General features: G+C 43.9%; 1 protein-coding gene across 1 annotated transcript in view; it reads left to right on the top strand.

Annotated features, from left to right (window-relative positions):
• The window catches only part of ADAMTSL3 (ADAMTS like 3), a 373,694-nt gene that overhangs the window by 53,867 nt on the left and 296,313 nt on the right, over nt 1-23,514 (top strand). Inside the window, 1 exon segment of the mRNA XM_029237311.1 lies at nt 7,434-7,553. Coding sequence (XP_029093144.1) covers nt 7,434-7,553 — 120 coding nt within the window.

Here is a 23,514-nt window from a genome sequence, read left to right as displayed (position 1 = left end):
AATCCTAGCTCACGGTAGATGCTCAATAAACCTGAGTTTCCTTCCTTCCCAGCTTTCTCTTCAAAGGGCCTCTGTTGAGTCTATGTGCATGACTGTGGAAGATGCTGCAGGAGAAATTCCTGCTCCAAAGTAGGGGTTGGGATTAGACTGTCTCTAAAATTTCTTCCAGTTATTTAGCTCTGTGACTCAAATATTTGTCTCTTCCCAAATTCCACTCTGTTCAGATTCTAGAATTCAATTCCCTCTAGGGAGAGGGAAAGGCAGGGGAAGGACGTGGGGGAGGATGACAGAGGAAAGGTACCTCATTCCACCCTTGGGGAGCAATGGGCCACTTCAGACTAGGTTGGTATCTCTGAACTTCCTAGATTCTTTTGCCCTTTTGCCTTGTAAGAGAGTGAGCTCCCTGTCACTAAAGGAATTCAAGCAGAGGCTGCAGGGCATGTGGCAGGATTGCTGAGGTGGACAGACTGGATTAAATGACTGAGACGGTCCCTCCCAGCACTGAGCTTTCATGATTATGGGATGCTACAGGACGGCTCTTCAAACAAGCATGGCGGTGCACCCTCGCCACTATAGAGGGAAAGGACTTGGATGGCACCAGGCTGTAGCCTCGACTCCCAAATGATTGAAAAATTGACTCAGGAGTAAGGATTTTGATAAAAAGAGGTGAATGTGAAATCAGTTTATCAGTGACGCGGAGTGTGATGTGAGCCTGGAGAGAATCTGGGCTAGCCCAGGGATTAGCAGCGTTTAACTCCCACAGGAGAATGGGGGTTGGTGAGGAAGAAGGCCCCCTAGTCCATAGCTCAGGTAGTGCAGGCCAGCAGTCTTTCACTCTCATGACCTTACACCAGGCATCTCCCCTGGGGAACGCAGACATGATGGAGACAGTCCTCAGCCCTGTGGAACTTCCTCCAAAATGCTGCACTGAGATGCCTTGGGGGAGAGACAGAAGCCTGGGATAGGAACACAATGAACAAAATGTAGGGCAAACATACATCATTTTACCCAGTCGAATTTAAGCAGAGAAAAAAAAAAGCTCATTGACGCTTATGAAATGTTTGTAGTTGCTGTTAATAGTATAGAAGCACAACAGACAAAATACTCTGGGGATTTCCCTGGTGGCGCAGTGGTTAAGAATCTGTCTGCCAATGCAGGGGACAAAGGTTTGATCCCTGATCCGGGAAGATCCCACATGCTGCGGAGCAACTAAGCCTGTGAGCCACAACTACTGAGCCCACGTGCCACAGCTACTGAAGCCCTTGAGCTTAGAGCCCGTGCTCTGCAACAAGAGAAGCCCCGCAATGAGAAGCCCACGCACCGCAATGAAGAGTAGCCCCCGCTTGCCTCAACTAGAGAAAGCCCGCATGCAGCAACGAGGACCCAACGCAGCCAAAAAAAAATTCTGGTAGTTCGAAGAGAATTAAAAAAAATAAAAGAAGCACAACAGACAAATACTCTGATTACAGAGGCTTAGGACAGTCCCCCCTCGCCGCAGAAGGCAGCAATTTGGGACGAAATGTGGCTGCACTTTCTTTCAGCAGTAGGGCGGCTGCAGCTGCAGTGGAGCCCAGGAAAGAGAGCCAGCTCAGAGGTGAGAAAGCTGAAAGGGGCCGGGGTGGGTGAGGGGTGGTCGGAGAGGGTGGTAGAGACAAACGGATGATCTTGGGACCAGGAGGTCCCTGAGACCTCGCAGAAGGGTATCCAAGGAGTAGGTGCAGGGGAGATGGAGGCTCCAAATCGGCTAGGGAGCATGGCCTGATGAAGGCTTTTGTGGGCCAAGGGCCCTCATCTGGACAAAAGCCAGAGCCTCCGCAATCAATTTGGATCCCATTCCTCTTCCTTCTCAGGGGTTTTGCACCTGTGGTTACCTCTTCTGTCTTCTCCATTCTCTCTCTTGCTACTGGATGATTCCTGTAAGCAAACAAACGTGCTCCAGTGTCTCCTATCTTTAAAAATTCTACCTGCGATTCTACGTTTCCCTCCAGCTATGGCCCCTTTCTGAGTCTCTCATCACGGTCTCTACTTCCTCTTCTCCCATTCACCTCTCAAAACCATGACAGTTGTCCCTGCTGCATCACCGTAACTACTCTTGTTAAGGTCAACAGTGACCTCCTTGCTGTCAGATCCAATGGACACGTCTGTGGCCTCATCTCAGTCTCTTAGCAGCATTCAAGACCGTTGGTCACTCTGATGCTGAATCCTTCCATGACCCAATATTTGTCTTTTTTTCCTTGATTCTACTCTAATTGATTATCATTTTTAGTCTCTTTTGCTTGCTCCTCCTCTTCTACTCACGTTCAGATATTAGACTTATTTATTTTTTAAATTTTTTATTTAATTTATTTATTTTGGCTGTGTTGGGTCTTTGTTGCTGTGCACGGGCTTTCTCTAGTTGCGGCGAGCGGGGGCTACTCTTTGTTGCGGTGCGCAGACTTCTCATTGTGGTGGCTTCTTTTGTTGTGGAGCACGGGCTCTAGGCACGCGGGCTTCAGTAGTTGTGGCACGCGGGCTTCAGTAGTTGTGGCACGCAGCCTCAGTAGTTGTGGTGCACGGGTTTAGGTGCTCCGCGGCATGTGGGATCTTCCCGGACCAGGGATCAAACCCGTGTCCCCTGCACTGGCAGGTGGATTCTTAGCCACTGTGCCACCAGGGAAGTCCTCAGATATTAAAATTATTGAGGGCTCCAGACAAAGCCCTCTTGTCCACCAAACTCATTCTCTAGGGAGGGTCCTTTCCAGTATGATGCTGTAAATATATATGTGTAGGAAATGAAAACAATGTCTTCCAAATTTCTGTCTTCAGCCTTAGACCTCCCTTATGAGCTCCAGACTTGCATATTGAACAGCCAGCTCAAGCTTTCCACATGGATGGATGTCTCATACACATCTCAGACTTCATGTGACCCAAATAGACCCAAACTCTCTGCCCCTCCCCAGCAGATCCTTTCCTGCCTCAGGGCAACCCACCCATTGAATCTTTTTTTTTTTCCTTAAAGAACTTTTCTTCTTAGTACTTAAATCTCTTATTTATTTATTTAAGCTGTGCTGGGTCTTAGTTGCAGCACGTGGGATCTTTGTTGCAGCATGCGGGATCTTTAGTTGCGGCATGCGGACTTTTAGTTGTGGCATGCGGACTCTTAGTTGCAGCATGCAAGTGGAATCTAGTTCTCCCACCAGGGATCGAACCTGGGCCCCCTACATTGGGAGCGCAGAGTCTTACCTACTGGACCACCAGCAAAGTCCCTCATACTGAATCTTTTGTAGCCTGTTGCTCAAGCCCAAACCCGGAAGTCATCCTTGATGCCTTGCTTTTTCTCACCCGTCAGTAACTTCTAGTCTATCTACCTCTCCCCTTCACCACGGCCATCCTCCCAGTCAAAGGAATCATCCCTTCTCAACTGGATTAGTGCCACGGCCTTCTAATTGACCTATATGATTCCATCTTGCATCCTCCTAACCTATCTTCCACAAAGCAGTCAGTGTTAGCTGAAATCTATAGTTCTTCAACTCCTTGCCATGGCCTGTAAGGCTTTGAATGTCCCAGCTCCTCCTTTCTCTCTTATTTCCATTTCATGCACTCTCTTCCTTGTTCACACTGGATCCAGCCGCACTGACTTCCTTTCTGATCTGCAGTCCCACTGACCTGCTTCCTCCCTTAGGGCTTTTGTACTTGCTCTTCTTTTCATCATGAATGCTCATCCTTGGCTCTTTGTGTGACTGGTTCCTTACCTGTTAGGTATTAGCTTAAATCTTGTCTTCTCAGGGATGCCTTCCTGATCTTCTTATCTAAAGTTAAACAACCCTCTCCCAACCTTATTCTCACATCCCCCTGTTTATTTCTTTTATAGCACTTAGAGCTTTAATTTTCTTGTTTATGAATTTGTTTGCTTATTTTATTATGTATCTCTTCCCACTAGAGTATAACCTTCATGAAAAGAGGGACCTTATCTTTCTTGTACGTCATTGTATTCATAGCACTTAGAACAGTTTCAGGCATGTAGTAGGTGCTCAATAAGTATGTGTTGACTGTATGGTCAACTAAAGATAAGCATCATACTGGGATGCCCTGTGTATTCGGGGAGCTGATTTCAGGTGTTGATCCTAGGCTGCTCCCAGCCCCCACTCTTTGGTAAAACGATCTAACTGTGTCTTTGCACATGGCCACTAACATGTTCCAGCCCTGGCTCCTGCTCTGTGGTGTCTGGCAAGTTTCTTCACTTTCAGAGCCTTAGTTTACTCATTTCTAAAAAAAGGAGTTTGACCTGGATGACTTCTAAGGCCTCTTCAGGCCTTTAAAACTATGATTCTACCATCTCTGAAGCCAATAGAGGCAAACAACAACAACAACTAACTTTTATCGATTCTTCGCTAAGCATTTTGGTAATCAGTGTACATGAATTACGTTAAGATAGAATCCATTCTTTACCAGCAGTTATATAAAATTTGGCCCTGAGGTTCACCTAGATGTGTTTTTTTTTTTTTTTGTGGTACGCGAGCCTCTCACTGTTGTGGCCTCTCCCGTTGCGGAGCACAGGCTCCGGACGCGCAGGCTCAGCGGCCATGGCTCACGGGCCCAGCCGCTCCGCGGCATGTGGGATCTTCCCGGACCGGGGCACGAACCCGTGACCCCTGCATCGGCAGGCGGACTCTCAACCACTGCGCCACCAGGGGAGCCGTAGATGTGTTTTTATCCTTGGAGAGAAGAATGATACTTTTACACATACTCAAACTTCCTGGGAAACATACAGAGACATACATTTTACCATCAAATTCACCTCTTATTTTCACGTGGAAGTTTTTATTCCCGCCTCACCTTTTTAAACCCTGATAAATACAATGTAAAGTTTGGAACAGTGGCTCACAAAGTGGAAGGTAATCAGCTATAGTGATAATCAAGTCATAAGTGTCTGCTGTTTTTTTCCCACCCTAATGAATACTGAGGACTGGAAAGCTTTACTACCAGGAAGCCTTTTTGCTTTTTCTGATACTTCATGCAGAGCCCCATAGAACACTGCTAAAGCGTGTGAGAGTCCGGTTGTCTCTGTGGAGGCTGTGGCATGAGCTCCCCTTCCTTTTCCTCCCAAGGTCACTTAGGAACAATCTCCAGCCCTTATCAGAGAGCTGGCTGGCCAGGTCTGACAGATGTATTCTGTGCCCTTGCCTGGGCCTGATCAGACCTCCTTTCCAGGCTCTTGACACCGTGGCTTTGCTGTGGACCTCAGGGTGACCATGCTAACTTTCAGAGCAGAGCCTCCCCACGGGAAGGTGACATAACAGAGAAAACCTCCACAGAACACCCGGTGGTGGTCTGAACACTGGGGTGACAGACCCATGTCAAGGGTGGCTTCACAGTGTAGCAGGTAGGACATCCACAGGTGTTTTCCCAATTTCCCGCACTCAGGTAGGAGTCACTGGGCCTCAAGCAAGCCATTCAGAAGGAGGGCAAAGGGGATCTGGGGCTGCAGGGCTCTGGGAAGATTCCTGTCTCTCGCTTGGTGCTGAGCCCCTCATGTGAATGAAATTTAATGAGAAAATCTTGAAATTCTTTGAACAGGGTAGGGCTAACCAAAACACAGACTTATCTGTTCGAAGTGCCTTAACAAAGCTATCACATCTTGATTTCTTTTTTTTTAACATGTAGCATTCAAATGGCTGTTTTTGCTTTAACCGCAGTTCCTGCTGCAGTTTGGAATTGTGACCCTTGGTGGAACAGAGGTGTTAGAGGGGTACTTTTATTCCCCACTCCTCCTGTTTGCAGAAAATGATTTCCTCGGAGTTACACCCATGGCCTCTCACTCTGTTTCTTGCTCAGTCCTTCTGGAGCAGGGGGAGTGAGGTACCCTGTTGGGGGCAGAGTCATGGACCAGTGTTTTTGATTATGTGGGGCTAAGCACTGGGGGTTCCATCTCCTTTATCTCGTCCCTCCTTGAACCAATCAAGGCAGTGATCCGGATAAGCCCTCTACATGCTCTAACTTCCCTTGGATGGGGACGTGGCAAGTGTTGGTAGCAAGTCCATTGGGCCATTGTGTCCAAGCCATATTCTCCAACAGATGGTGTCCTTCCTGTCTCCCCTTGACCCCAACAAATTGGGCTTACGTCTACCGATTCAGATGCCAGGGCATGAGCTTTCCCTGAATCCAATGGAGTCTTTCTGCAAACTCCATGTTTATTTAATCTTGGATTTTTTTATATAAACATACAAAACATTATGAGAAAAAAGTCTCAAAGGAAATACATCAAAACAATTAAAAGTGGTTATTATAGGTTGGAGTATTTATGGGCAGTTTTTATTTTCTTTTGCACTCATCTGAATTTTCTAAAGTCTGCAAGGAAAGTGCACTTCTGTTATAGTATGGAAAAAATAAGTTTGTTTCTCACTCTTTCACCAAACAATCAAAAACAGAAAGAAAGAAAAGGAAAGAGAAAGAAAACACGTCCTAGAAACAGTGGATTTGTAACAACAGAACTTAAGCAAGTTAACCTCACTGTGGCTGCATTGCTGGAAGGTTGTGGGCAGGAGGAAGAAACAGGTGTCAGGGAGTAAATACTGTGTGAGCTGATTTGAGGTGGCCCAGGGTGCTATCCTGGTCTAACAGCCCCTCAACACAGATAGCTGGTGTGTCTCACATGGCCTTTGCCAAGACAGGGCACTTCCCTTTTTAAAAAAAAAATTTATTGAAGTATAGTTGATTTACAATGTTGTGTTAATTTCTGCTGTGCAGCAAAGTGACTCAGTTATACACATATATACAGATATATATGTGTGTATATACACATATCTGTATATACATGTGTATATATATACATATCTGTATATACATGTGTATATATACACATATATATATATACATTCTTTTTCATATTCTTTTCCATTATGGTGTATCACAAGATATTGAATACAGTTCTCTGTGCTATACAGTAGGACCTTGTTGTTAATCCATCCTATATATACTAGTTTGCATCTGCTAATCCCAAACTCCCAATCCACTCCTCTCCCCCTTGGCAACCACAAGTCTGTTCTCTATGTCTTTTGAGTCTGTTTCTGTTTCACAGATAGGTTCATTTGTGTTGTATTTTAGATTCCACGTATAAGTGATATCATATGGTATTTGTGTTTCTCTGTTTGACTTACTTAGTATGATAATCTCTAAGTCTAATGCCATTTGAAATAATGCAAACGGCATTATTCCATTCTTTTTTATGGCTGAGTAATATTCCATTGTGTATATGTACCATGTCTTCTTTATCCATTCATCTGTCGAGGGATATTTAGGTTGTTTCCACGTCCAGGCTATTGTAAATAAGCACTTCCCTTTTCTTGGTACAGCCTTTTGGTGGGTGGGTTCTCTTGGACCCACCCTTTTCAGAGACTGCCTGTTGGGAGTCCTTACTGGGGCCTTATTTGTAACCAAGTGATCTTGCCTTTCAGACCACAGCAGAGAAGTCTCCTGGGGCCTATTTCCTTCCTGAGTTTGCACTGTCCCCTCAGGGAAGTTTTCTGGAAGATACAACAGGGGAGCAGTTCCTCACGTATCGCTATGACGACCAGGTAAGAACTTCATTAAAGAGCCTATTTTTGGCTTTGCCATTTGCCAATGGGCAGGAAACAGTTTCTCAAAAATAACTTCAAAATAATTATATTTCCTCCTTGGCACCACTTATATAATAGACCCATTACATCAGGAAGGACCCCAAGACTTTGGGCTGCTCACGCTTGCATGTATCTTCCTGCACAGTGTGTGGTCCTCGTTGTGGTTGGGGCATTGCCTTGAGTGACACATTGTCTTATTTTCATCAGAAATATTTCCATATTAATATAAATATTTAAATTCGTTCACTTCAGCTATTGCCAAATTCATCATGTAATTCTGAAGTTATCCAAAAGTTCTGTTTTCTGATTAAGCTTCACTTTCTTTGCCCTCTTAGCTCTTACTTTCTTTCTTTTACCAGCACCAAAACTTTTCTTATCCAAGCCCATTTTCCAGAAAGGGAAAACATAGGCATGCCTCTGTGTGAGGGCGCGTGTGTGTGCACATGCGTGTGTGTTTAAGTCACTGCACGAAACCCAGCTGGAGAGTGAGGCCATGCTTGGCTGAGATGCAGAAACCGCACACTCGGGACTGTGACTCTCCATTCTCGACTTACATTGATGCCCTAACAGCATGGAAGAGTACATATGTCTCTGACATCACTCACAACTTGTTTGAAACAGAGAATGTTGCCAAAGGCAGAGGTTTCTAGCTGATGGGGCCTGAACTTCTGAGGCAGTGGTGCAAACTGGGTTAGGATTTAGGATGATGAGTGACGTCGAAAGATGTTGGTAGACCTTGGCACCTAAGGGGCCAAGTGTGGGTGAGGAATGGGGCAAGAGTGTCTTCTCACGGGACATGACGGGGTGGAGGAAGATGGCCCAGGGACCGAGGTCCGCTGTGCTGTCCTGATCTGTGTGGTCAAGGCTGGTTAGTTCTGGCTTGAGTTGCGCAGGGCCTAGTTAGGGGGTGAAAAATATTGCTTGGAAGGAGGAGCTCTGGGCAGGTCAGTCTGCCGACATGGGTAGATGTAAGATGTGACAGAAGGGAGTGGTACGCGGCTCTGGGGCTGGCTTGGAGGTGGGCAGAGCGCAGATGAGGCTGGGAGGAGGATTAAAGTCTCAGGCAACGTAACTGGTTGATGAAGGATAGAGCATGGAGGGCGAGTAGAGACATCTATTGCAGGGTGCTCTGTATCCCCCTACTCAGGGGGAGGCACCATTGATTTTGATCCTCAGCTTCTACTGCGTGACTTGTGCTTGGTACATTGAGCTCTGGAGCTGGGACTGGGGTGAGGGGCAGGCTGTGAACCAGTGCACCCAGCTGTGAGCAGGATGCTATCCAGGTAGTCAGGGGCAGGGGTGGGATGAGACCAGTTTTTTTTTTTTAATCAAAATTGTCAACATCAGGGCTTCCCTGGTGGCGCAGTGGTTGAGAGTCCGCCTGCCGATGCAGGGGACACGGGTTCGTGCCCCGGTCCGGGAAGATCCCACATGCCGCGGAGCGGCTGGGCCCGTGAGCCATGGCCGCTGAGCCTGCGCGTCCGGAGCCTGTGCTCCGCAACGGGAGAGGCCACAACAGTGAGAGGCCCACGTACCGCAAAAAAAAAATTGTCAACATCAATCATTTAAGTTCCCCGAATAGCGAGTCCACAAATAGTTATTACGGGGAGCAGGGGTGGGGTGGAAGATGATTCGATATTCATGTTATAGACCCCAGTTAATCCTTTGGACAGGCATTGGGGCCTGGTTTCTAAGAGGGCCTAAACCATCACATTGCTTTTGGACCTTCTCCCCGATGGATTTTTAGAGGGCCTATGATTTATGGCTCCTTTTAATCAAGAAATTAATGCTCTAACAGGTTTTCATATGAGAGCATCAGAGAAACTAACGGAGGAGGCAGTAAAGGATAGAAGAGAGTGTCTGGAAAATCACGAGCTCTGTGTTTTTTAATTAAAGAGTGGTTGATGCCTTCTCCAGGTTCTGCAGATAAATGATATTTAATATAATAACAATATAAAAGCTAGCAAAAGAGGAAAGTAAGCCCCTTTAGCCTTTCCAAAAGGCCTAAAGCAGATCTTAAAAGTGTGTGGCACGCCTTGGAAATCTTGTCCTGGGACACAGTGTTCTAGAGAGCCCTAGTGAATAGCATATGAAAACATTCTGTGTTGCCCCCACTGTGTATTTCTTTTAAGGGAAAGGAACAAGGTCAAACTATAACAAGCCAATAATAGCACCTACCCTCTGCTACTAAAGGCAAAGAAAATAGGCCTTTGTACCAAACTAGGTGTATCTGTTGAACGAATCTCAGGAATGTAATCATCTAGAGGCTGTTAACCCATCAGCCCAAGCCTTGATTCTCTTTTCTCTTAATGCTGAGTGTGCGGACTGCACTGTAATATCAGGGAGCTTCTTAGGCTCAGGGGAAAAGTTAGATCAAATATGACTCAGTTTGAAAACTCCCCCTATCCTGTAACATACCATAAAATGTGAAGAACATCTAAGAACATAGACTCAGGAGTCAGACTGCTTTGGATTTGAACTCCATTTCTGATGTTTTATTTGCTGTGTGACTTCGGACAAGTTACTTCACTTCTCTGTGCCTCAGTTTTGTCATCTGTGAAATATATGATGGTGTCAACCTCACGGAAATGTTTTAAGGATTAAAGGAGATAATTCATATGTCTCCCTGCACAGGCTCTGGAGCATATAAGCCCGTACTCTAGCTATTGTTATTGCTAGTAATATTATTTGCAAAGACTCAATTCAGAGAATCTGAGATATTCTTATGCTAAAGAAAAGGAAGAAGCATATTCTCCATTAATGTCAAAGGACCTCACACAATATGTTTAATTTTATTTTTCTATAAACTCTTTTTTTTTTTTACCTCTTTATTAGAGTATAATTGCTTTACAATGGTGTGTTAGTTTCTGCTTTATAACAAAGTGAATCAGTTATACATATACATATGTTCCCATATCTCTTCCCTCTTGTGTCTCCCTCCCTCCCACCCTCCCTATCCCACGCCTCCAGGCGGTCACAAAGCACCGAGCTGATCTCCCTGCGCTATGCGGCTGCTTCCCACCAGCTATCTGTTTTACACTTGGTAGTGTATATATGTCCATGCCTCTCTCTCGCTTTGTCACAGCTTACCCTTCCCCCTCCCCATATCCTCAAGTCCATTCTCTAGTAGGTCTGTGTCTTTATTCCTGTCTTACCCCTAGGTTCTTCATGACATTTTTTTTCTTAAATTCCATATATGTGTGTTACCATACGGTATTTGTCTTTCTCCTTCTGACTTACTTCACTCTGTATGACAGACTCCAGGTCCATCCACCTCATTACAAATAGCTCAATTTCATTTCTTTTTATGGCTGAGTGTAACAAGCATATAGGTAAAGTACACCCATATCTGAAGTGTAGAACTTGGTAAGTTTTTAAATAACTTTACACCTCTGTAGCCACCACCCAGATCCAGCAATTAAACATTCCCAGCACCCTAGGAAGCTCCTTGGACCCCTTCTGGTCCGTATCCCTCACCCAAGGAGTAACCACCATCCTGACTTCTGTCACTCTTATAGATTCGTTTTGATTTCTACCTTTATATAAATGGAATCATACAGCACATACTCATTTGTGTTTGGCTTCTTTCACACACCATGATGTCTGAAGGGTTCAACCAAGTTCCTGGATGCAACATAATTTAGGGTTTAATGTCTGTCTGTTGCGCTCTTTGGAACGAACTGTCTCATACTGGAACAGATCGCAGCATATTGGGTGGCATGCAGCGTTGCTCTTGCACAGGAGTTCCCAAGTTTTCCCTCTAAGGTTTTCAGGGCAGCCCCTCCAAAGATTCCGTACCTGGGGTGTGGTGGAGGCAGTGTTCCAGAGTAGTAGCCTTTGTTCCATCCCAGCAGCTGCTGGCATTCCATGGTCAGAAATAGGTCTAGGTCTGTGTGAGTTGCCACCCAGGGCAGTCAGTGTCTGTGCTGTCATGTCGCTTAAGTACACCTACCTGTGGAGTTTGCGGGTATGCGCCAGAGGCACTGTCCTGCTGTCCCAGCGGCCTGGAATCAGAGTGACAAAGTGCTTATGCTGCAGGTGCTGCTGTCTGGTTACTGAAGTTGTCGGGTCAAAGCTGGGTTCGCTAGGAACTTCCTGCCTCTCAGATACTCATTTGGTAAAATGCGAAGCAAGCAGATGGTGTGTTTGCTCTCTTCGACGACCCCTGTAGGACTTTTTTTTTTTTTTTTTTTTTAATTTAAGAACATTTTTATTGAAGTATAGTTGATTTACAATATTGTGTTAGTTTTAGGTATACAGTAAAGTGATTCAGGTGTATATATCTATTATTTTTTTCAGGTTATTTTCCACTATATGTTATTACAAAATGTTGAATATTGTTCCCTGTGTTATATAGTAAATCCTTTTTTTTTTAAATTTTTATTTTGTTTATTTTTTTATACAGCCTGTAGGACTTTTTAAAGTATTTTATTCTGGTGTATTTTCATGAAGACCTTCAGGTCACTCTTCAAATGTCTCCTGGATTAGGTGTCTGGAAAACTAATAACCCTGAGGCCAGTAAAGCACAGCTGTGATGTAGGTTGTGTTTAATGAGTCACATAAAAGGCACACTGTGGGTTATACAGGGGGCTGAGACGGCTTCTAGTGAAGAAAGCCGTTCTGAAGCCAACTGGGTAGCAGTGCGGTTCAGTGCATGCAGGACCAGTCAGACAGCCTTCATCTTGCTTCTGCCGCTAATTAGCTTGTAATTTAACGAAGTTATCCAACATCTTTGGACCGCAGATGCCTCATTTGTTTTGAAAAACAAAGCGACCGTATTTCATGATCCGAACTCCTTCCCCCCCAAACAGTCTATTTTTCGAAATTACAAAATGATTATTCTACATTGCAGAGTGTTAATTGGATCGTTCTGATTATCGAGGCAGGCTTGCCAGCGATGCAGTAAACTGTTACTTAGAGAATCATAGAATTTTACAACTGGTGGAGACTTTGGCTCAAATGCCTCATTTTACAAGTCAAGAAAACAGAGCCTCTGAATGTGCAAATGACTTACTCAAGGGCACCCGGATGGTCATGTGAAAAAAACTAAAACTTACACTCCACACCTCAGACTCCCCCACTCTGAGATACATCCAGTTGCTTCTCTCAGAAGAATCGCCTAGAAAATAATCTCTTTTCCCAAAAATCCCGATTCCACTGTTATAGTGAATAGGGCTTTGGAGACCTTAGTACATCCAAGGGGATGATTTCATATTCATGGGTTTCTTCATCAGCTCATTCTTAACTCCTTCAGGAATTTGGAATTAACCATTCTGATAGCATTTATAGGGGGAATTATTATCACAGTAGGAATGACGTTGTTTTCAAGGTCTGGGTGAAACGTGGTAGCGGAGATGGAAATGGCACCGACTTCCCATGTAGTGAGCAGATCCTTGGAATGAAAGCGTTCTGACATTCGGTTGCATCCGTGGTACAAGGTAGTTAAAATGTGTTAGTTTGGGATGACTTGCTAAGGAGCTTGTGGTGGAAAGCCTTGTTAGGCAGCCAGCCTCTGGGGTAGATTCTTTGGTCATTCCTCATGGTGGTTTTAGAGTTTTGTCCCCCAGAGGACCTGTTCACAGGCAAGCAGCTGAGTGTTGGCCGGTTCTAGGAAGTGGAGTCTTGAATTCTGCAGTCTGTTCTTTCTCCATCGCGGATGAGGCAGAACTGAGAGCTGCTCAGCGTCTGCCGAAGTCTCTTTCTGGAAAAGAGGATGGCGAGTCTTCCCATCCTGCCCTTTAACTCACTGAAGCTTTAGACGTGGGGCTTCATGAGTTGTCATGGGACTGACTTAAAAGTCTGTCCCAGGATTCGTGTTTCTCCATTGAAAGTCATTTCTTTTCTTTTTTTTTAAAAAAAAGTTAGGGGAACTCTTTGTTTTGCACAAATATTCTTTTCTTTTTGTGTTTTATTTTTTAGCATTTGTTAGGTGCAGGGAAATGTGGAAGGTACGTCTTCCCAGATTTTGTGGATTGGCTATAATGTGCTTCCTCCTTGTGGGCAGCTGTGGTGGGATAAAGGGAGTTAAGCACACTTAGAAATTCATGCCCATGTGCATTTTCCTATGGTCCAAGGATTGTCTTTTCGTGAGCACATGTTGATGTAATGTCTACCTTGCCACCTTAGGCTACGAAGCACCAAAAGGCTGAAAAACAAAAACAAAAACAAAAGACACCCAAAGCGTTAACTTGAATTCCAGGCATGTGGGATAAGGCTGGGTGTTCAGTTAGTGGTGGGTTCTGACTTTCCTAAAACTAACCTAGGGTAAATTCTAACATAAGCTTGCAGACATTTGGAAGAGAACCACCTTGATTTCATGTCGCAGAGGTCCTTTTATACTGTCTATACCCATCATCCTTTCTCCCCTGTTACCTTCTGTCTCCCCTGTAACTCCAGGTAAGGAGCCCCTGGCTGATCTGGCATTTGTTTTGTCTCTTTCTGCCCACGTTTAAGTGGATTCAAGATGTTTTTTCAAGTTAACGTTGCTGTTAGCTATACTCTGATCTACCGTTGCTTTCAGTGACCTTGATTTCCAAATTCTTATTGTCTCCTGCTGCTTCCTCCTCCTCCTTTTTTTTTTTTTTTTAATTTATTTTATTATTGGCCACGTTGGGTCTTTGTTGGCTGCGTGCGGGCTTTCTCTGGTTGCGGCGAGCAGGGTTGACTCCTTGTTGCGGTGTGTGGGCTTCTCACTGCGGTGGCTTCTCTTGTTGCGGAGCACGGGCTCTAGGCACACGGGCTTCAGTAGTTGTGGCACGCAGGCTCAGTAGTTGTGGCGCACGGGCTTAGTTGCTCCGCGGCATGTGGGATCTTCCCGGACCAGGGCTCGAACCCGTGTCCCCTGCATTGTCAGGTGGATTCTTAACCACTGCGCCACCAGGGAAGTCCCCTCCTCCTCCTTTTAGCTCTTAAAATCTGACTTCCAGTATCTCCTACTTCCACACACCCCCTCACCTTAGACGGGCATCCTTTTCAAGAATTTCACTTCCTTTCCTGGAGTCAAATCCAGGGTTTGGTGCGAATCATTCTACATCTGTAAAATGCTATGTTTGTAAAATTCTGTGTTTGTCAGCATTCTAAGGCCTTACGACGTCATCAATGGAGTCATAGTTGACTCTTCGCTTTCCTCCCCTGGATGCCATCGATTGCCTACTTGTGTGATTTCTCATTTCAGAACGCCTCTCCAATTTGTATTTTCTTTACTGTTTCCATCACCAGGGAGGTAGAGGGCTGGATGTGCGGCCCAGCCCTGACAGGCATCTGGAATTGTAGCATGACAGAGTTGGAAGGAAGTTTAGGGACTCTGTTTTTTCAGGTGAGGAATCTGAGCCCCAGAGAGGAACAGTGTCTTACCCAAGATCACACAGCCAGGCAGTAGCAAAGCCAAGTGCCTGTTCTTTGCCCTGAAGCTCAGTTAAGACATTTTTACATCTAATCTGCGGGTAGGAAAAGTATGAGAGCAATGTTTGAATGAATTTTTAATACGAGTCGTAACAATAATATATTAATAATGAAGCCTTTGTGTAGTCTTCTTTCTAGACGTCTTTTAAATGTCTTTTTTTCTTCAACGATTATGACAAACCAAATTTTCCTCTTCCTTATTTAATTATTGATTTATGCATTCTTTATAAGGACAAGAAATCTGTTTGCTGTGAGTCCATCTTTCTCAAAGTAACTTCTTCTGAACTTTTCATGAATATCTTGGCCGGGAGCTTCATTGTGGTTAAACTGTTGGCAGGCCTCAGAAATATCACTTGATGTTTCCAAGTTATTTATGTAATAGTTTTTAACTTGGGAAGTATATACCAACTTCTGAAGTTTCTAGTGAAGGGAAATGGCCTTAGCCCTCGGACATATAGGGTGTTGTCATTGTCTTTGGGGATCTAGATCACACATTCTCCACAGAGGAGAGTTTTCTGTGTTGTTTCTGGCCTATGTGTAAAATGTTTTTAAGCAGCGAGCCATTTGAGTTTGAATAGCTCATTCCTTTGTTAGTGAGTAATGTTGGTCGAATGTAGTTACGCTCCTTCAGTATTCCAAAGATTTAGCTATCTAATGAGGCGAGCTCATGGTCTGTTAGGAGAAGACAGGAACACACTGATTGGAATGACTTGTACTCGATTCCTAGTTCAAGCGTGCTGCAAATACACGAACACTGCACACGCGACCGTACGTGCTGTTCTGATCGACTTTGGCACATGTGGAGTCTGAATTTCATTATCCTCGAGCTTTTCACACATCAGCTCGTTCTCAAGCATAAAAGAATTAGGTCTGTTAAGTGGAGAATCAGTTCCAGCCTCTGAAACATGCACACATTTTCCTCTTCTAACGCTGTCTTTCTTGACTCATTTTTGGGATACTGTGTTATTTTTTAAATCACTTTCATCAGGTGGGTTAAATGGTAGATACAAGCTGGTGAAGTTCAAAACGGTCCCAAATGCAGTATCCCCTACGCGTCCCTCACTGCAGTCAGGATTGCTGAGAGACAGGGCCCTTGCTGGCTGTGCCCAGACTTCTCTTCTCTCTGAGATCTGGCCAGTCCCTGCCCAGAGATGTTCTAGGTCTTCAAGCACTTTGAGACTAGGTCACTTCCAGTCATTCTACTGTGTCATCCTCAATCCTTGGATGAAAGAAAGCAAGTGGGCCCCCCTCTCTGCTCGGCTGCGAAATGCGTGTTTCTCTTAAGTGAATGCCAGGGCTTGCATTCTGTTGTGGTCTGTCTTCTTCAGGCATAGCAAAGGGAGTGGGTTTTGGTGGTGTCTTGCTATCTTGGGCCAATGCTGGGCTAGGGCCAGGAAGCTGGCCTTGCAGGCTTGCTGTGAGGGTGGGGAGTACATGGCAAGTGAAGGACTCACTGGAAGCATGCTATTTCTTTCTCTTGTCAAGGACGACAGAGATTGAGAGAGCTACAAAGCAAAGGTGAGTTGATTTGCTGGCCGGCCGGGACAGAGCCATGTCAGGCAAGAAAAGACCACTGATTTTCTCCAAGCTGAAGTTGGAAGGGCTGGATGTCGAGGCAATAATGGAATTTTTTCCCTATCGTGAGGGATTTTAAGCATTATGTTTTGATTGGCTTATTTCGAGTGTGGAAATGTTTCTTTTTGCTGGGCCAGTTCTGGCCTATATCACAAAAGTACAGGCTTGCTTGCAAAGAGGCTCCTGATGGGCTAAGGCTCTGTGAGGTTTGGGTCATTCCATGGATGCTTTTGTCTGCTCGTGTTTGAAGCTTCCTCACTCTGCACTGTGTTTTCTTGGGTGTGGACTTTGGGTAGTGAAGGCATTCTTGAGGGCTCTTCCAGGTGGTAGGGAAATGGTTCTGGCACGTGGATGCCTTTGACCGGTTGGAGAAGTACCTTGGAAGTGTCTATAGTGTTATTCTCTAGATTACCTTTTATGAGACTTGTAATATGAGTCTCGTGTCAACTTCCGTAGGTGGCCAACTCTCCTAGTTTTCTTGGGACTGAGATAATCCAGGCAAACTGGAACAGTTGATCACCCAACTTTCCAGGCCAGACTTTTCTGTGCACTCTTGGGCTGGAGTTACCAATGGGGATCAGTGGGCCTGAGGTCGAGGTGCTGCCGGCTACTGTGCTTGGTGGGACATTCTAAGGGCAAGTGGGGGACAAGGGTGTAGGTGTTAGGGATGTCCATTTGGACATTCTCTCGGCATTGCCTTCCAGTGAATTTCCAGGTCTAGTTTTATTAATGAAGCTTTCATGTGTCCATTCACTTGGGTCTTCTCCATCTGCTGTCTTTGCACAAATTGTCCCAGTTGCTTGGAACATCCTCCTCTGCTTCTTATCCCCCCGCTCCCTCCCCTCACCTCTCCCTCCCCTCACCTGGCATCTCTGTTGAACCCTTGTTCATCCTTCAGCTCAACTATTACTTCCTCAAGGAAGTCCCCTGATAACATCCTCACCTTTACTGCCCACCCAGGTGAGATTAGGTCTGCTTGCTTGCTTCCTTTCTTTAGCATCCTGGGAGCTTTCTTCTTGTAGCATTTTCTGCCTCTCAAGCAGGCTATCACTAAGCTTCCCGGGTGGCAGGAGGGAGTGAGGAGAGAGGAGTGGGTGTAAAGAGAGAGTGTGCCTGGTCAGTTTGAATTTCTAGTGGTGGTCTGGGTGACTTATTTATCCAAACAGCAAATCCCGTGGAGATACTGCATCATGAACTATTTCAAGAAAACATGATCCAGGATCTGAGGTTTGGAGCACTTTCGATGAGCCCCATGTCCCCAGGGTTGGCAGTGATAGCCCAGGACAGTGACGGATGGCTTTTAATATTGCCTCTTCCCGGAAACCGTTTCAATTATATTCGTCATTCTGCACATGCACAAATGCACAATCGTTTTGGACAGGTTTCCACTTCTAAAAGTTTGTAATATGTGGCTGCTTTCAGGAATACATTTGAGTTATGTGGAAATTAAAGTACATAACATAACAGACACCTCCGTTTCCCGAACTGGATCTAACTCGTTAAGGATGTTACCAAGGCCTTAAAGAGGACTTTAACCTCTTCTTCGAGGTTCTGACATTAATTCCCCCTCTTGTGCTCCCAGCACAGGGATTATTTCCTCCTCTGACTCTCGACTGGGCTCTGAGCCTCTTCGGGGTAGGGACTGTGTCTTTTCATCACCATAGGCTCAGATCTTACTTCATGGCCTGGCACGTAGTAGACGCACAATGAACGTTTGCTTGTTGAAGGTTACATCCCTTGTCAAAAACCTTAAGTGGGTCCCACTGGTTTCCTTCTCTGAAATAGCTCATTCCTGACCGGCATTCAAGTCCCTACATAGCCTGGTCCCTTATCCCCCATTTCTTTTTGTATGCCCAGTGCTCTGGCCAAAATGGACCGCAGGTCCTTTCCAGCCTTTGCCTGTGCCAGGCCCTTGGCCGACCAGGCTCCTCACTGAGTGTCTGTGTTTCCTGCAGTGCCCAGCTTAGACAGCATCTCCTCCAGGTAGCTTTGAGAGAAGTCCTCAGGGTAAAGCACTTTCTTTCTGTTCTTTGGAGAGGAGCAGCTAATCCTTGCTTAGGGCCCCAAGACTTCATCTGGGTTTGTAATTATTTATGTGGATGTCTCATCTCTTCTACTAGAATAAGAGCAATTCTAGAGCGAGCCTGTGTAACTTCTCTGTGTCTCCCATGGACACCGACTGGATAGAAGGCCGACTTCCAGCAGTGACAAGACTTGGAGAAATTCTAACTATACCTTTATTTCTGAGTTTTCTTTAAGGAATGGAATAAGTGCTTCAAAAATGTTATTTATCCTTGGTTATAGCAAAGAGTCTATCCTGATTTCTTTCTTGTGTGCATGTGTGTGTATATTCATTTCTATTTTTTACTCTCTACCTGCAGCTGTGGGGAAATATGTTCTTTCTTCCAAACACTGTTAGCCCAAAGGCTTGGTTGGAGAATCAGATTGTTCTCTGTTTTTGGACACTGGCTTCTCTGCTTTCGATTCTCAACTTTTTCCATGTGGCAGACCACCAACAAGGACAGAACTCCCAGTCCCTTTGAGTGTATCCTTCTCTTAACCTCTTCCCTCCGGGATGTAACACTGACAAGTTTTCAATTCTGCAAAGTTTAAAATGGTTGAGAAATTTTTCCTTTCTCATTAAAAAAAGGCAAGATTTTTGACTCAAAAATTTGCCTTTGAATTAGGTTTCTGCTACATGAAAATACACGTGTATTGAATAGAGCTGTGATATATTAAATACGTACATTTAATATAACTATGCTCTCTATAAAAACCTAATCCTCAACACACCATTCCCATGAAAGATTATAATGCTGTGAACGTAGGCGTTTCATATTTGACATCCGTGCTGGTAGCAGCAGTAGGGTAAGGAACAGTCATTCATTCATTCCTTCAGTAAATGTTGATTGAATCTCTGCAGCATGCCAGACAGTGTGCTGGGTGTGGGATGTAATGATGTGAAACAGTATTGCATCCATAATAACTCCTGCAATTCCAATCTCGAAAGCTAGGGAAGAGGAAGCTTTTTTCTAGTTCAAATAAAACTAAGACTGGGGCTTCCCTGGTGGCGCAGTGGTTCAGAGTCCACCTGCCAATGCAGGGGACACGGGTTCAAGCCCTGGCCCGGGAAGATCCCACGTGCCTCTGAGCAACTAGGCCCATGCGCCACAACTACTGAGCCTGTGTGCCTAGAGCCCGTGCTCCACAACAAGAGAAGCCACCGCACTGAGAAGCCTGTGCACCACAACAAAGAGTGGCCCCCGCTCGCCGCAACTAGAGAAAGCCTGCATGCAGCAACGAAGACCCAAGGCAGCGAAAAATAAATAAATAAGGAAAATGAATGTATTAAAAAAAAAAAAACAACTAAGATTATAGCTGCCTTTATTAAGCAGCCTCCATATACAGGAACTGTATCAGATATTATATGTGAGTTATAATTACAGTTACTCCTCAAAAAAAAAGAATCCTCTGTGTGTGCTCTGTGCAGCACATGTAGTAAAACTGACAATATGGGAAGGATTAGCGTGGCCCCTGTACAAGTTGGGATGAAACTTGTGAAGAGTTGAAAAAAAAAAAAAAGTGGGAGAGAATAACGTACAGGGGCAAGGGATAGAAGCTAAGCTTCTCTGTATCCATTTGAATTTGGAAACAAGCAAATAATTTACAAAATTCTAAAACAAAATTAGATTTAAAAAGTACGATTCCTAAGAATAAAAAAATAAAATATCACAACTGAAAAAATCTGTGTTTTCAGCTGAGGGCAGTAACCACATAGAGGAGAATTATTCCAAGTAACTTTAAGACGTATTAATTTGACTGTAAGTGGGTATATCCAAGGCCAAAAAGAACTAAAAATAAAATCATAAAACTTTTTGTAGGGATCACATTGTTGACGGTAGCATTGGCAATGCTATTCTGAGACTTCTATGGGGGTAATGTGGGATAAAGCAAATGAACAATACAGGTGGATAATCTAATTTTTATTTCTGGCATTCTTGAGAACCCAGATTCTCAGTGAAGGAGCGAGGGGATACAAATATAAGAGAGAAGAAATTAAGTAAAAACCCTATAGTCCTAAAATGGAACTGTAAGTCTCTGTAAAAACTCCTGAGGTGTTTTATCTTAAACAAAAACAAAATGGAACATATTTTCTCACTCCATTCACTGAAAAGTCCTAAAAACAGTGACCAAATGGCCAACTTACTAGCAACTTACCTAATGTCCAGATTATGGTCTCTAAATACCATTTTCTACTTAAAAGGAACCAGAACTCCATGGAAAAATGGCTTATTCCAGGTCTGTGGGGGGTGGAAATATGCAAAATTAACCTGGGACATCATGTAATTACCAGGTAGTAAGGAAACTGTCCAGACTAATAGTCCGATCGAAAGGGCTCAGCCAACTTGTAGAGACGCTTACGAGCATAAATTGGGACAATCTGAGCATCAGTAAGAATAAAAACTGCAGGGCTTCCCTGGTGGCGCAGTGGTTGAGAGTCCGCCTGCCGATGCAGGGGACACGGGTTTGTGCCCCGGTCCGGGAAGATCCCACGTGCCGCGGAGCGGCTGAGCCTGCGCGTCCGGAGCCTGTGCTCCGCAACGGGAGAGGCCACAACAGTAAGAGGCCCGCCTACTGCAAAAAAAAAAAAAAAAATAAAAACTGCCAAGGATATATATATATATCAACTATATTTAAATTCCTAAGTCAACAATGACACTAGAATATATTAGTCAATGTTGCCAGGTGTTAGGGTATCAACTCATGACACTGGAAACCAATAAGGGGAGAAAAAACCCCAAACATTTATCCTTTCTTCTCTATATGACTGTGACCAAATAGTAGAGGAGGAGATTTTGTCTTAACAGAAATACTCCTGCTAGTAAATAAAGACGGGGTGACAGAATGAGCATGTCATCACGGTGCAACCCCTAATGAATTTGATGGTTCTGGGCATTGAATATCAACAGCTGCGAATATCACAAGAAGAGAGACAACCAAACGTGATGCGTCGCATGCTGGAAGAGCACAGTACCATCTGTGCTTCCCACCACCTTCCTAAAAAATAAAGGCTCTAGGGAATTCCCTGGCAGTCCAGTGGTTAGAGCTCGGCGCTTTCACTGAGGGGCCCAGGTTCCATCCCGGGTCGAGGAACTAAATCCAGCAAGCCGCACCCCGTGGCTAAAACAACAACAAAAAAGTCAAGGCTCTAGATCCACCTGCCCATTTATAAGAAGTAACAGAGAAACAGGTACAGAGAAACGTTAAACTCATCCATGGGTCTGCAACACCAGAATCCAGACAGGAGGAAACTTTACAGGACAAACAGCACAGTTTCTTCGACAAATATGTTGTTAAAGAAAAAAAGAAAAAAACAAAGACTAGACGGAAACCAAAAAGATGAAAGGAGATGTAGAAGATATATCAACCAGTTGCAATATGTGGACCTTATTTAGATCCTAATTTAAACAAACAAGAAACCCCAAATGACAATACCATTTATGACATAAGAAAATTGGAAACTTAATATTTTATTGCCAATTGCTAAATTTTAAGATGTGAAAACAGCATTGTGATTATGTTTTAAAAAGAGTGTCTTTTGTAGAGGCACATGACAATGTTTACTGATAAAATGACATGATATTTTGCATTTGCTTCAAGATAATGGGGAGTAGGTGGGTGGTGGATGGATTAGAATTGACCTAGGGTTGCTGATTGTGGGGTGGAATGAGGGATCCTTGGGGTTCATTTTACTATTCTATCTTTATGTATATTTGAAAATTTCCATAATAAAAAGTAAAAGGGTAACAATTACACAACAACAAAATGAAACAACATTCCTGTGAGGTGGCTAGTATCATTTCATATTATTAATAAGGAAGTTGCAGCTTGGAAGAATTAATGACCTCATCAAACCTAGTCTTTCTCAAGGGAAGAGTTCATTTTTTCCCATACTAGGTTGCATACCTAAAATTAAATAATGCAAATTAAAAAATATCAAATTCACAGGAAAGAACTTGATTAGAAAAATATTTTGCAATTAGATGTTTATTCTATAGATGGTTCTTTAGTGTTTGGCTCCTGACCTCTTTGCCAGATTAAAATATGACATAAAATAGTTTTCATTAGTCCAAAATTATATGAACAATAAACTAAAGTTTAATTTATTAGTATTCCATGGGGCTTTGTAAAAGCATCCCATGATGTTTCCCACATTCTGAAACCAGAACATGTTTGAGAAGTATTGATTTAGAGGTTGGTGACAAAAGGTATTTTGGAGTTCCGGCATTTACAAAGATAAGAATGTGTCTGTCAGTGGGCATTGCATTCTGAATGACTGTGTTCAGCACTAAAATATTTCAATAACACTAAGTATGCCCTGCAATTGCAAGTGAAACTGTGTTACCATTAACTTTTACAAGTTGAGTCTATTTTGTGTCCTAACTTGGAGCAGCTTCATTTCCTGCCCCATTTCAGGATAGTGCTCTTAGTACACAAGCATCCCAAATTAAACCCATTTTAAGACATGGATTTATTAATGCCATGAACTTGGGGTAAATTCTTAGCAGAAATACTTTAACAGCGTATTTTCTCTTAGTTTTAAGACAAAATAGTCACAGTTTTTAAGTTAAAAAATACTTCATTAAACTTGCCAAATTTTATTGCAGAATATTAGAATAAGAAGCCTAAAAAATAAATGCAAAAATCCTTTTGTTCTTTCCCAGGTTCAGATGAAGAGTATAGAAAGTCTTTTTTCTATACAGTTTAGTTATATATATCGATACAGATACATCGATGTATATAAATGTTGCAATTTATTTAGGAGCATAAGTACTTCTTTTTTTTTTTTTTTTTTTTTTTTTTTTTTTTGGGCCCTCTCTCTTTTTTTTTCTCTCCCCTTTTAGGGGGCCCGCCCCGGGCGCCGCGGCCGCGGGCGGGGGGT

The sequence above is a fragment of the Monodon monoceros genome, unplaced genomic scaffold (genome assembly GCF_005190385.1).
Source record: "Monodon monoceros isolate NGI ecotype Baffin Bay Population unplaced genomic scaffold, NGI_Narwhal_1 Super_Scaffold_21, whole genome shotgun sequence".
Taxonomy (NCBI): Eukaryota; Metazoa; Chordata; class Mammalia; order Artiodactyla; family Monodontidae; genus Monodon; species Monodon monoceros.
The sequence above is the reverse complement of the archived record's forward strand: the minus strand, read 5'-3'. Positions and strand labels throughout refer to the sequence as shown.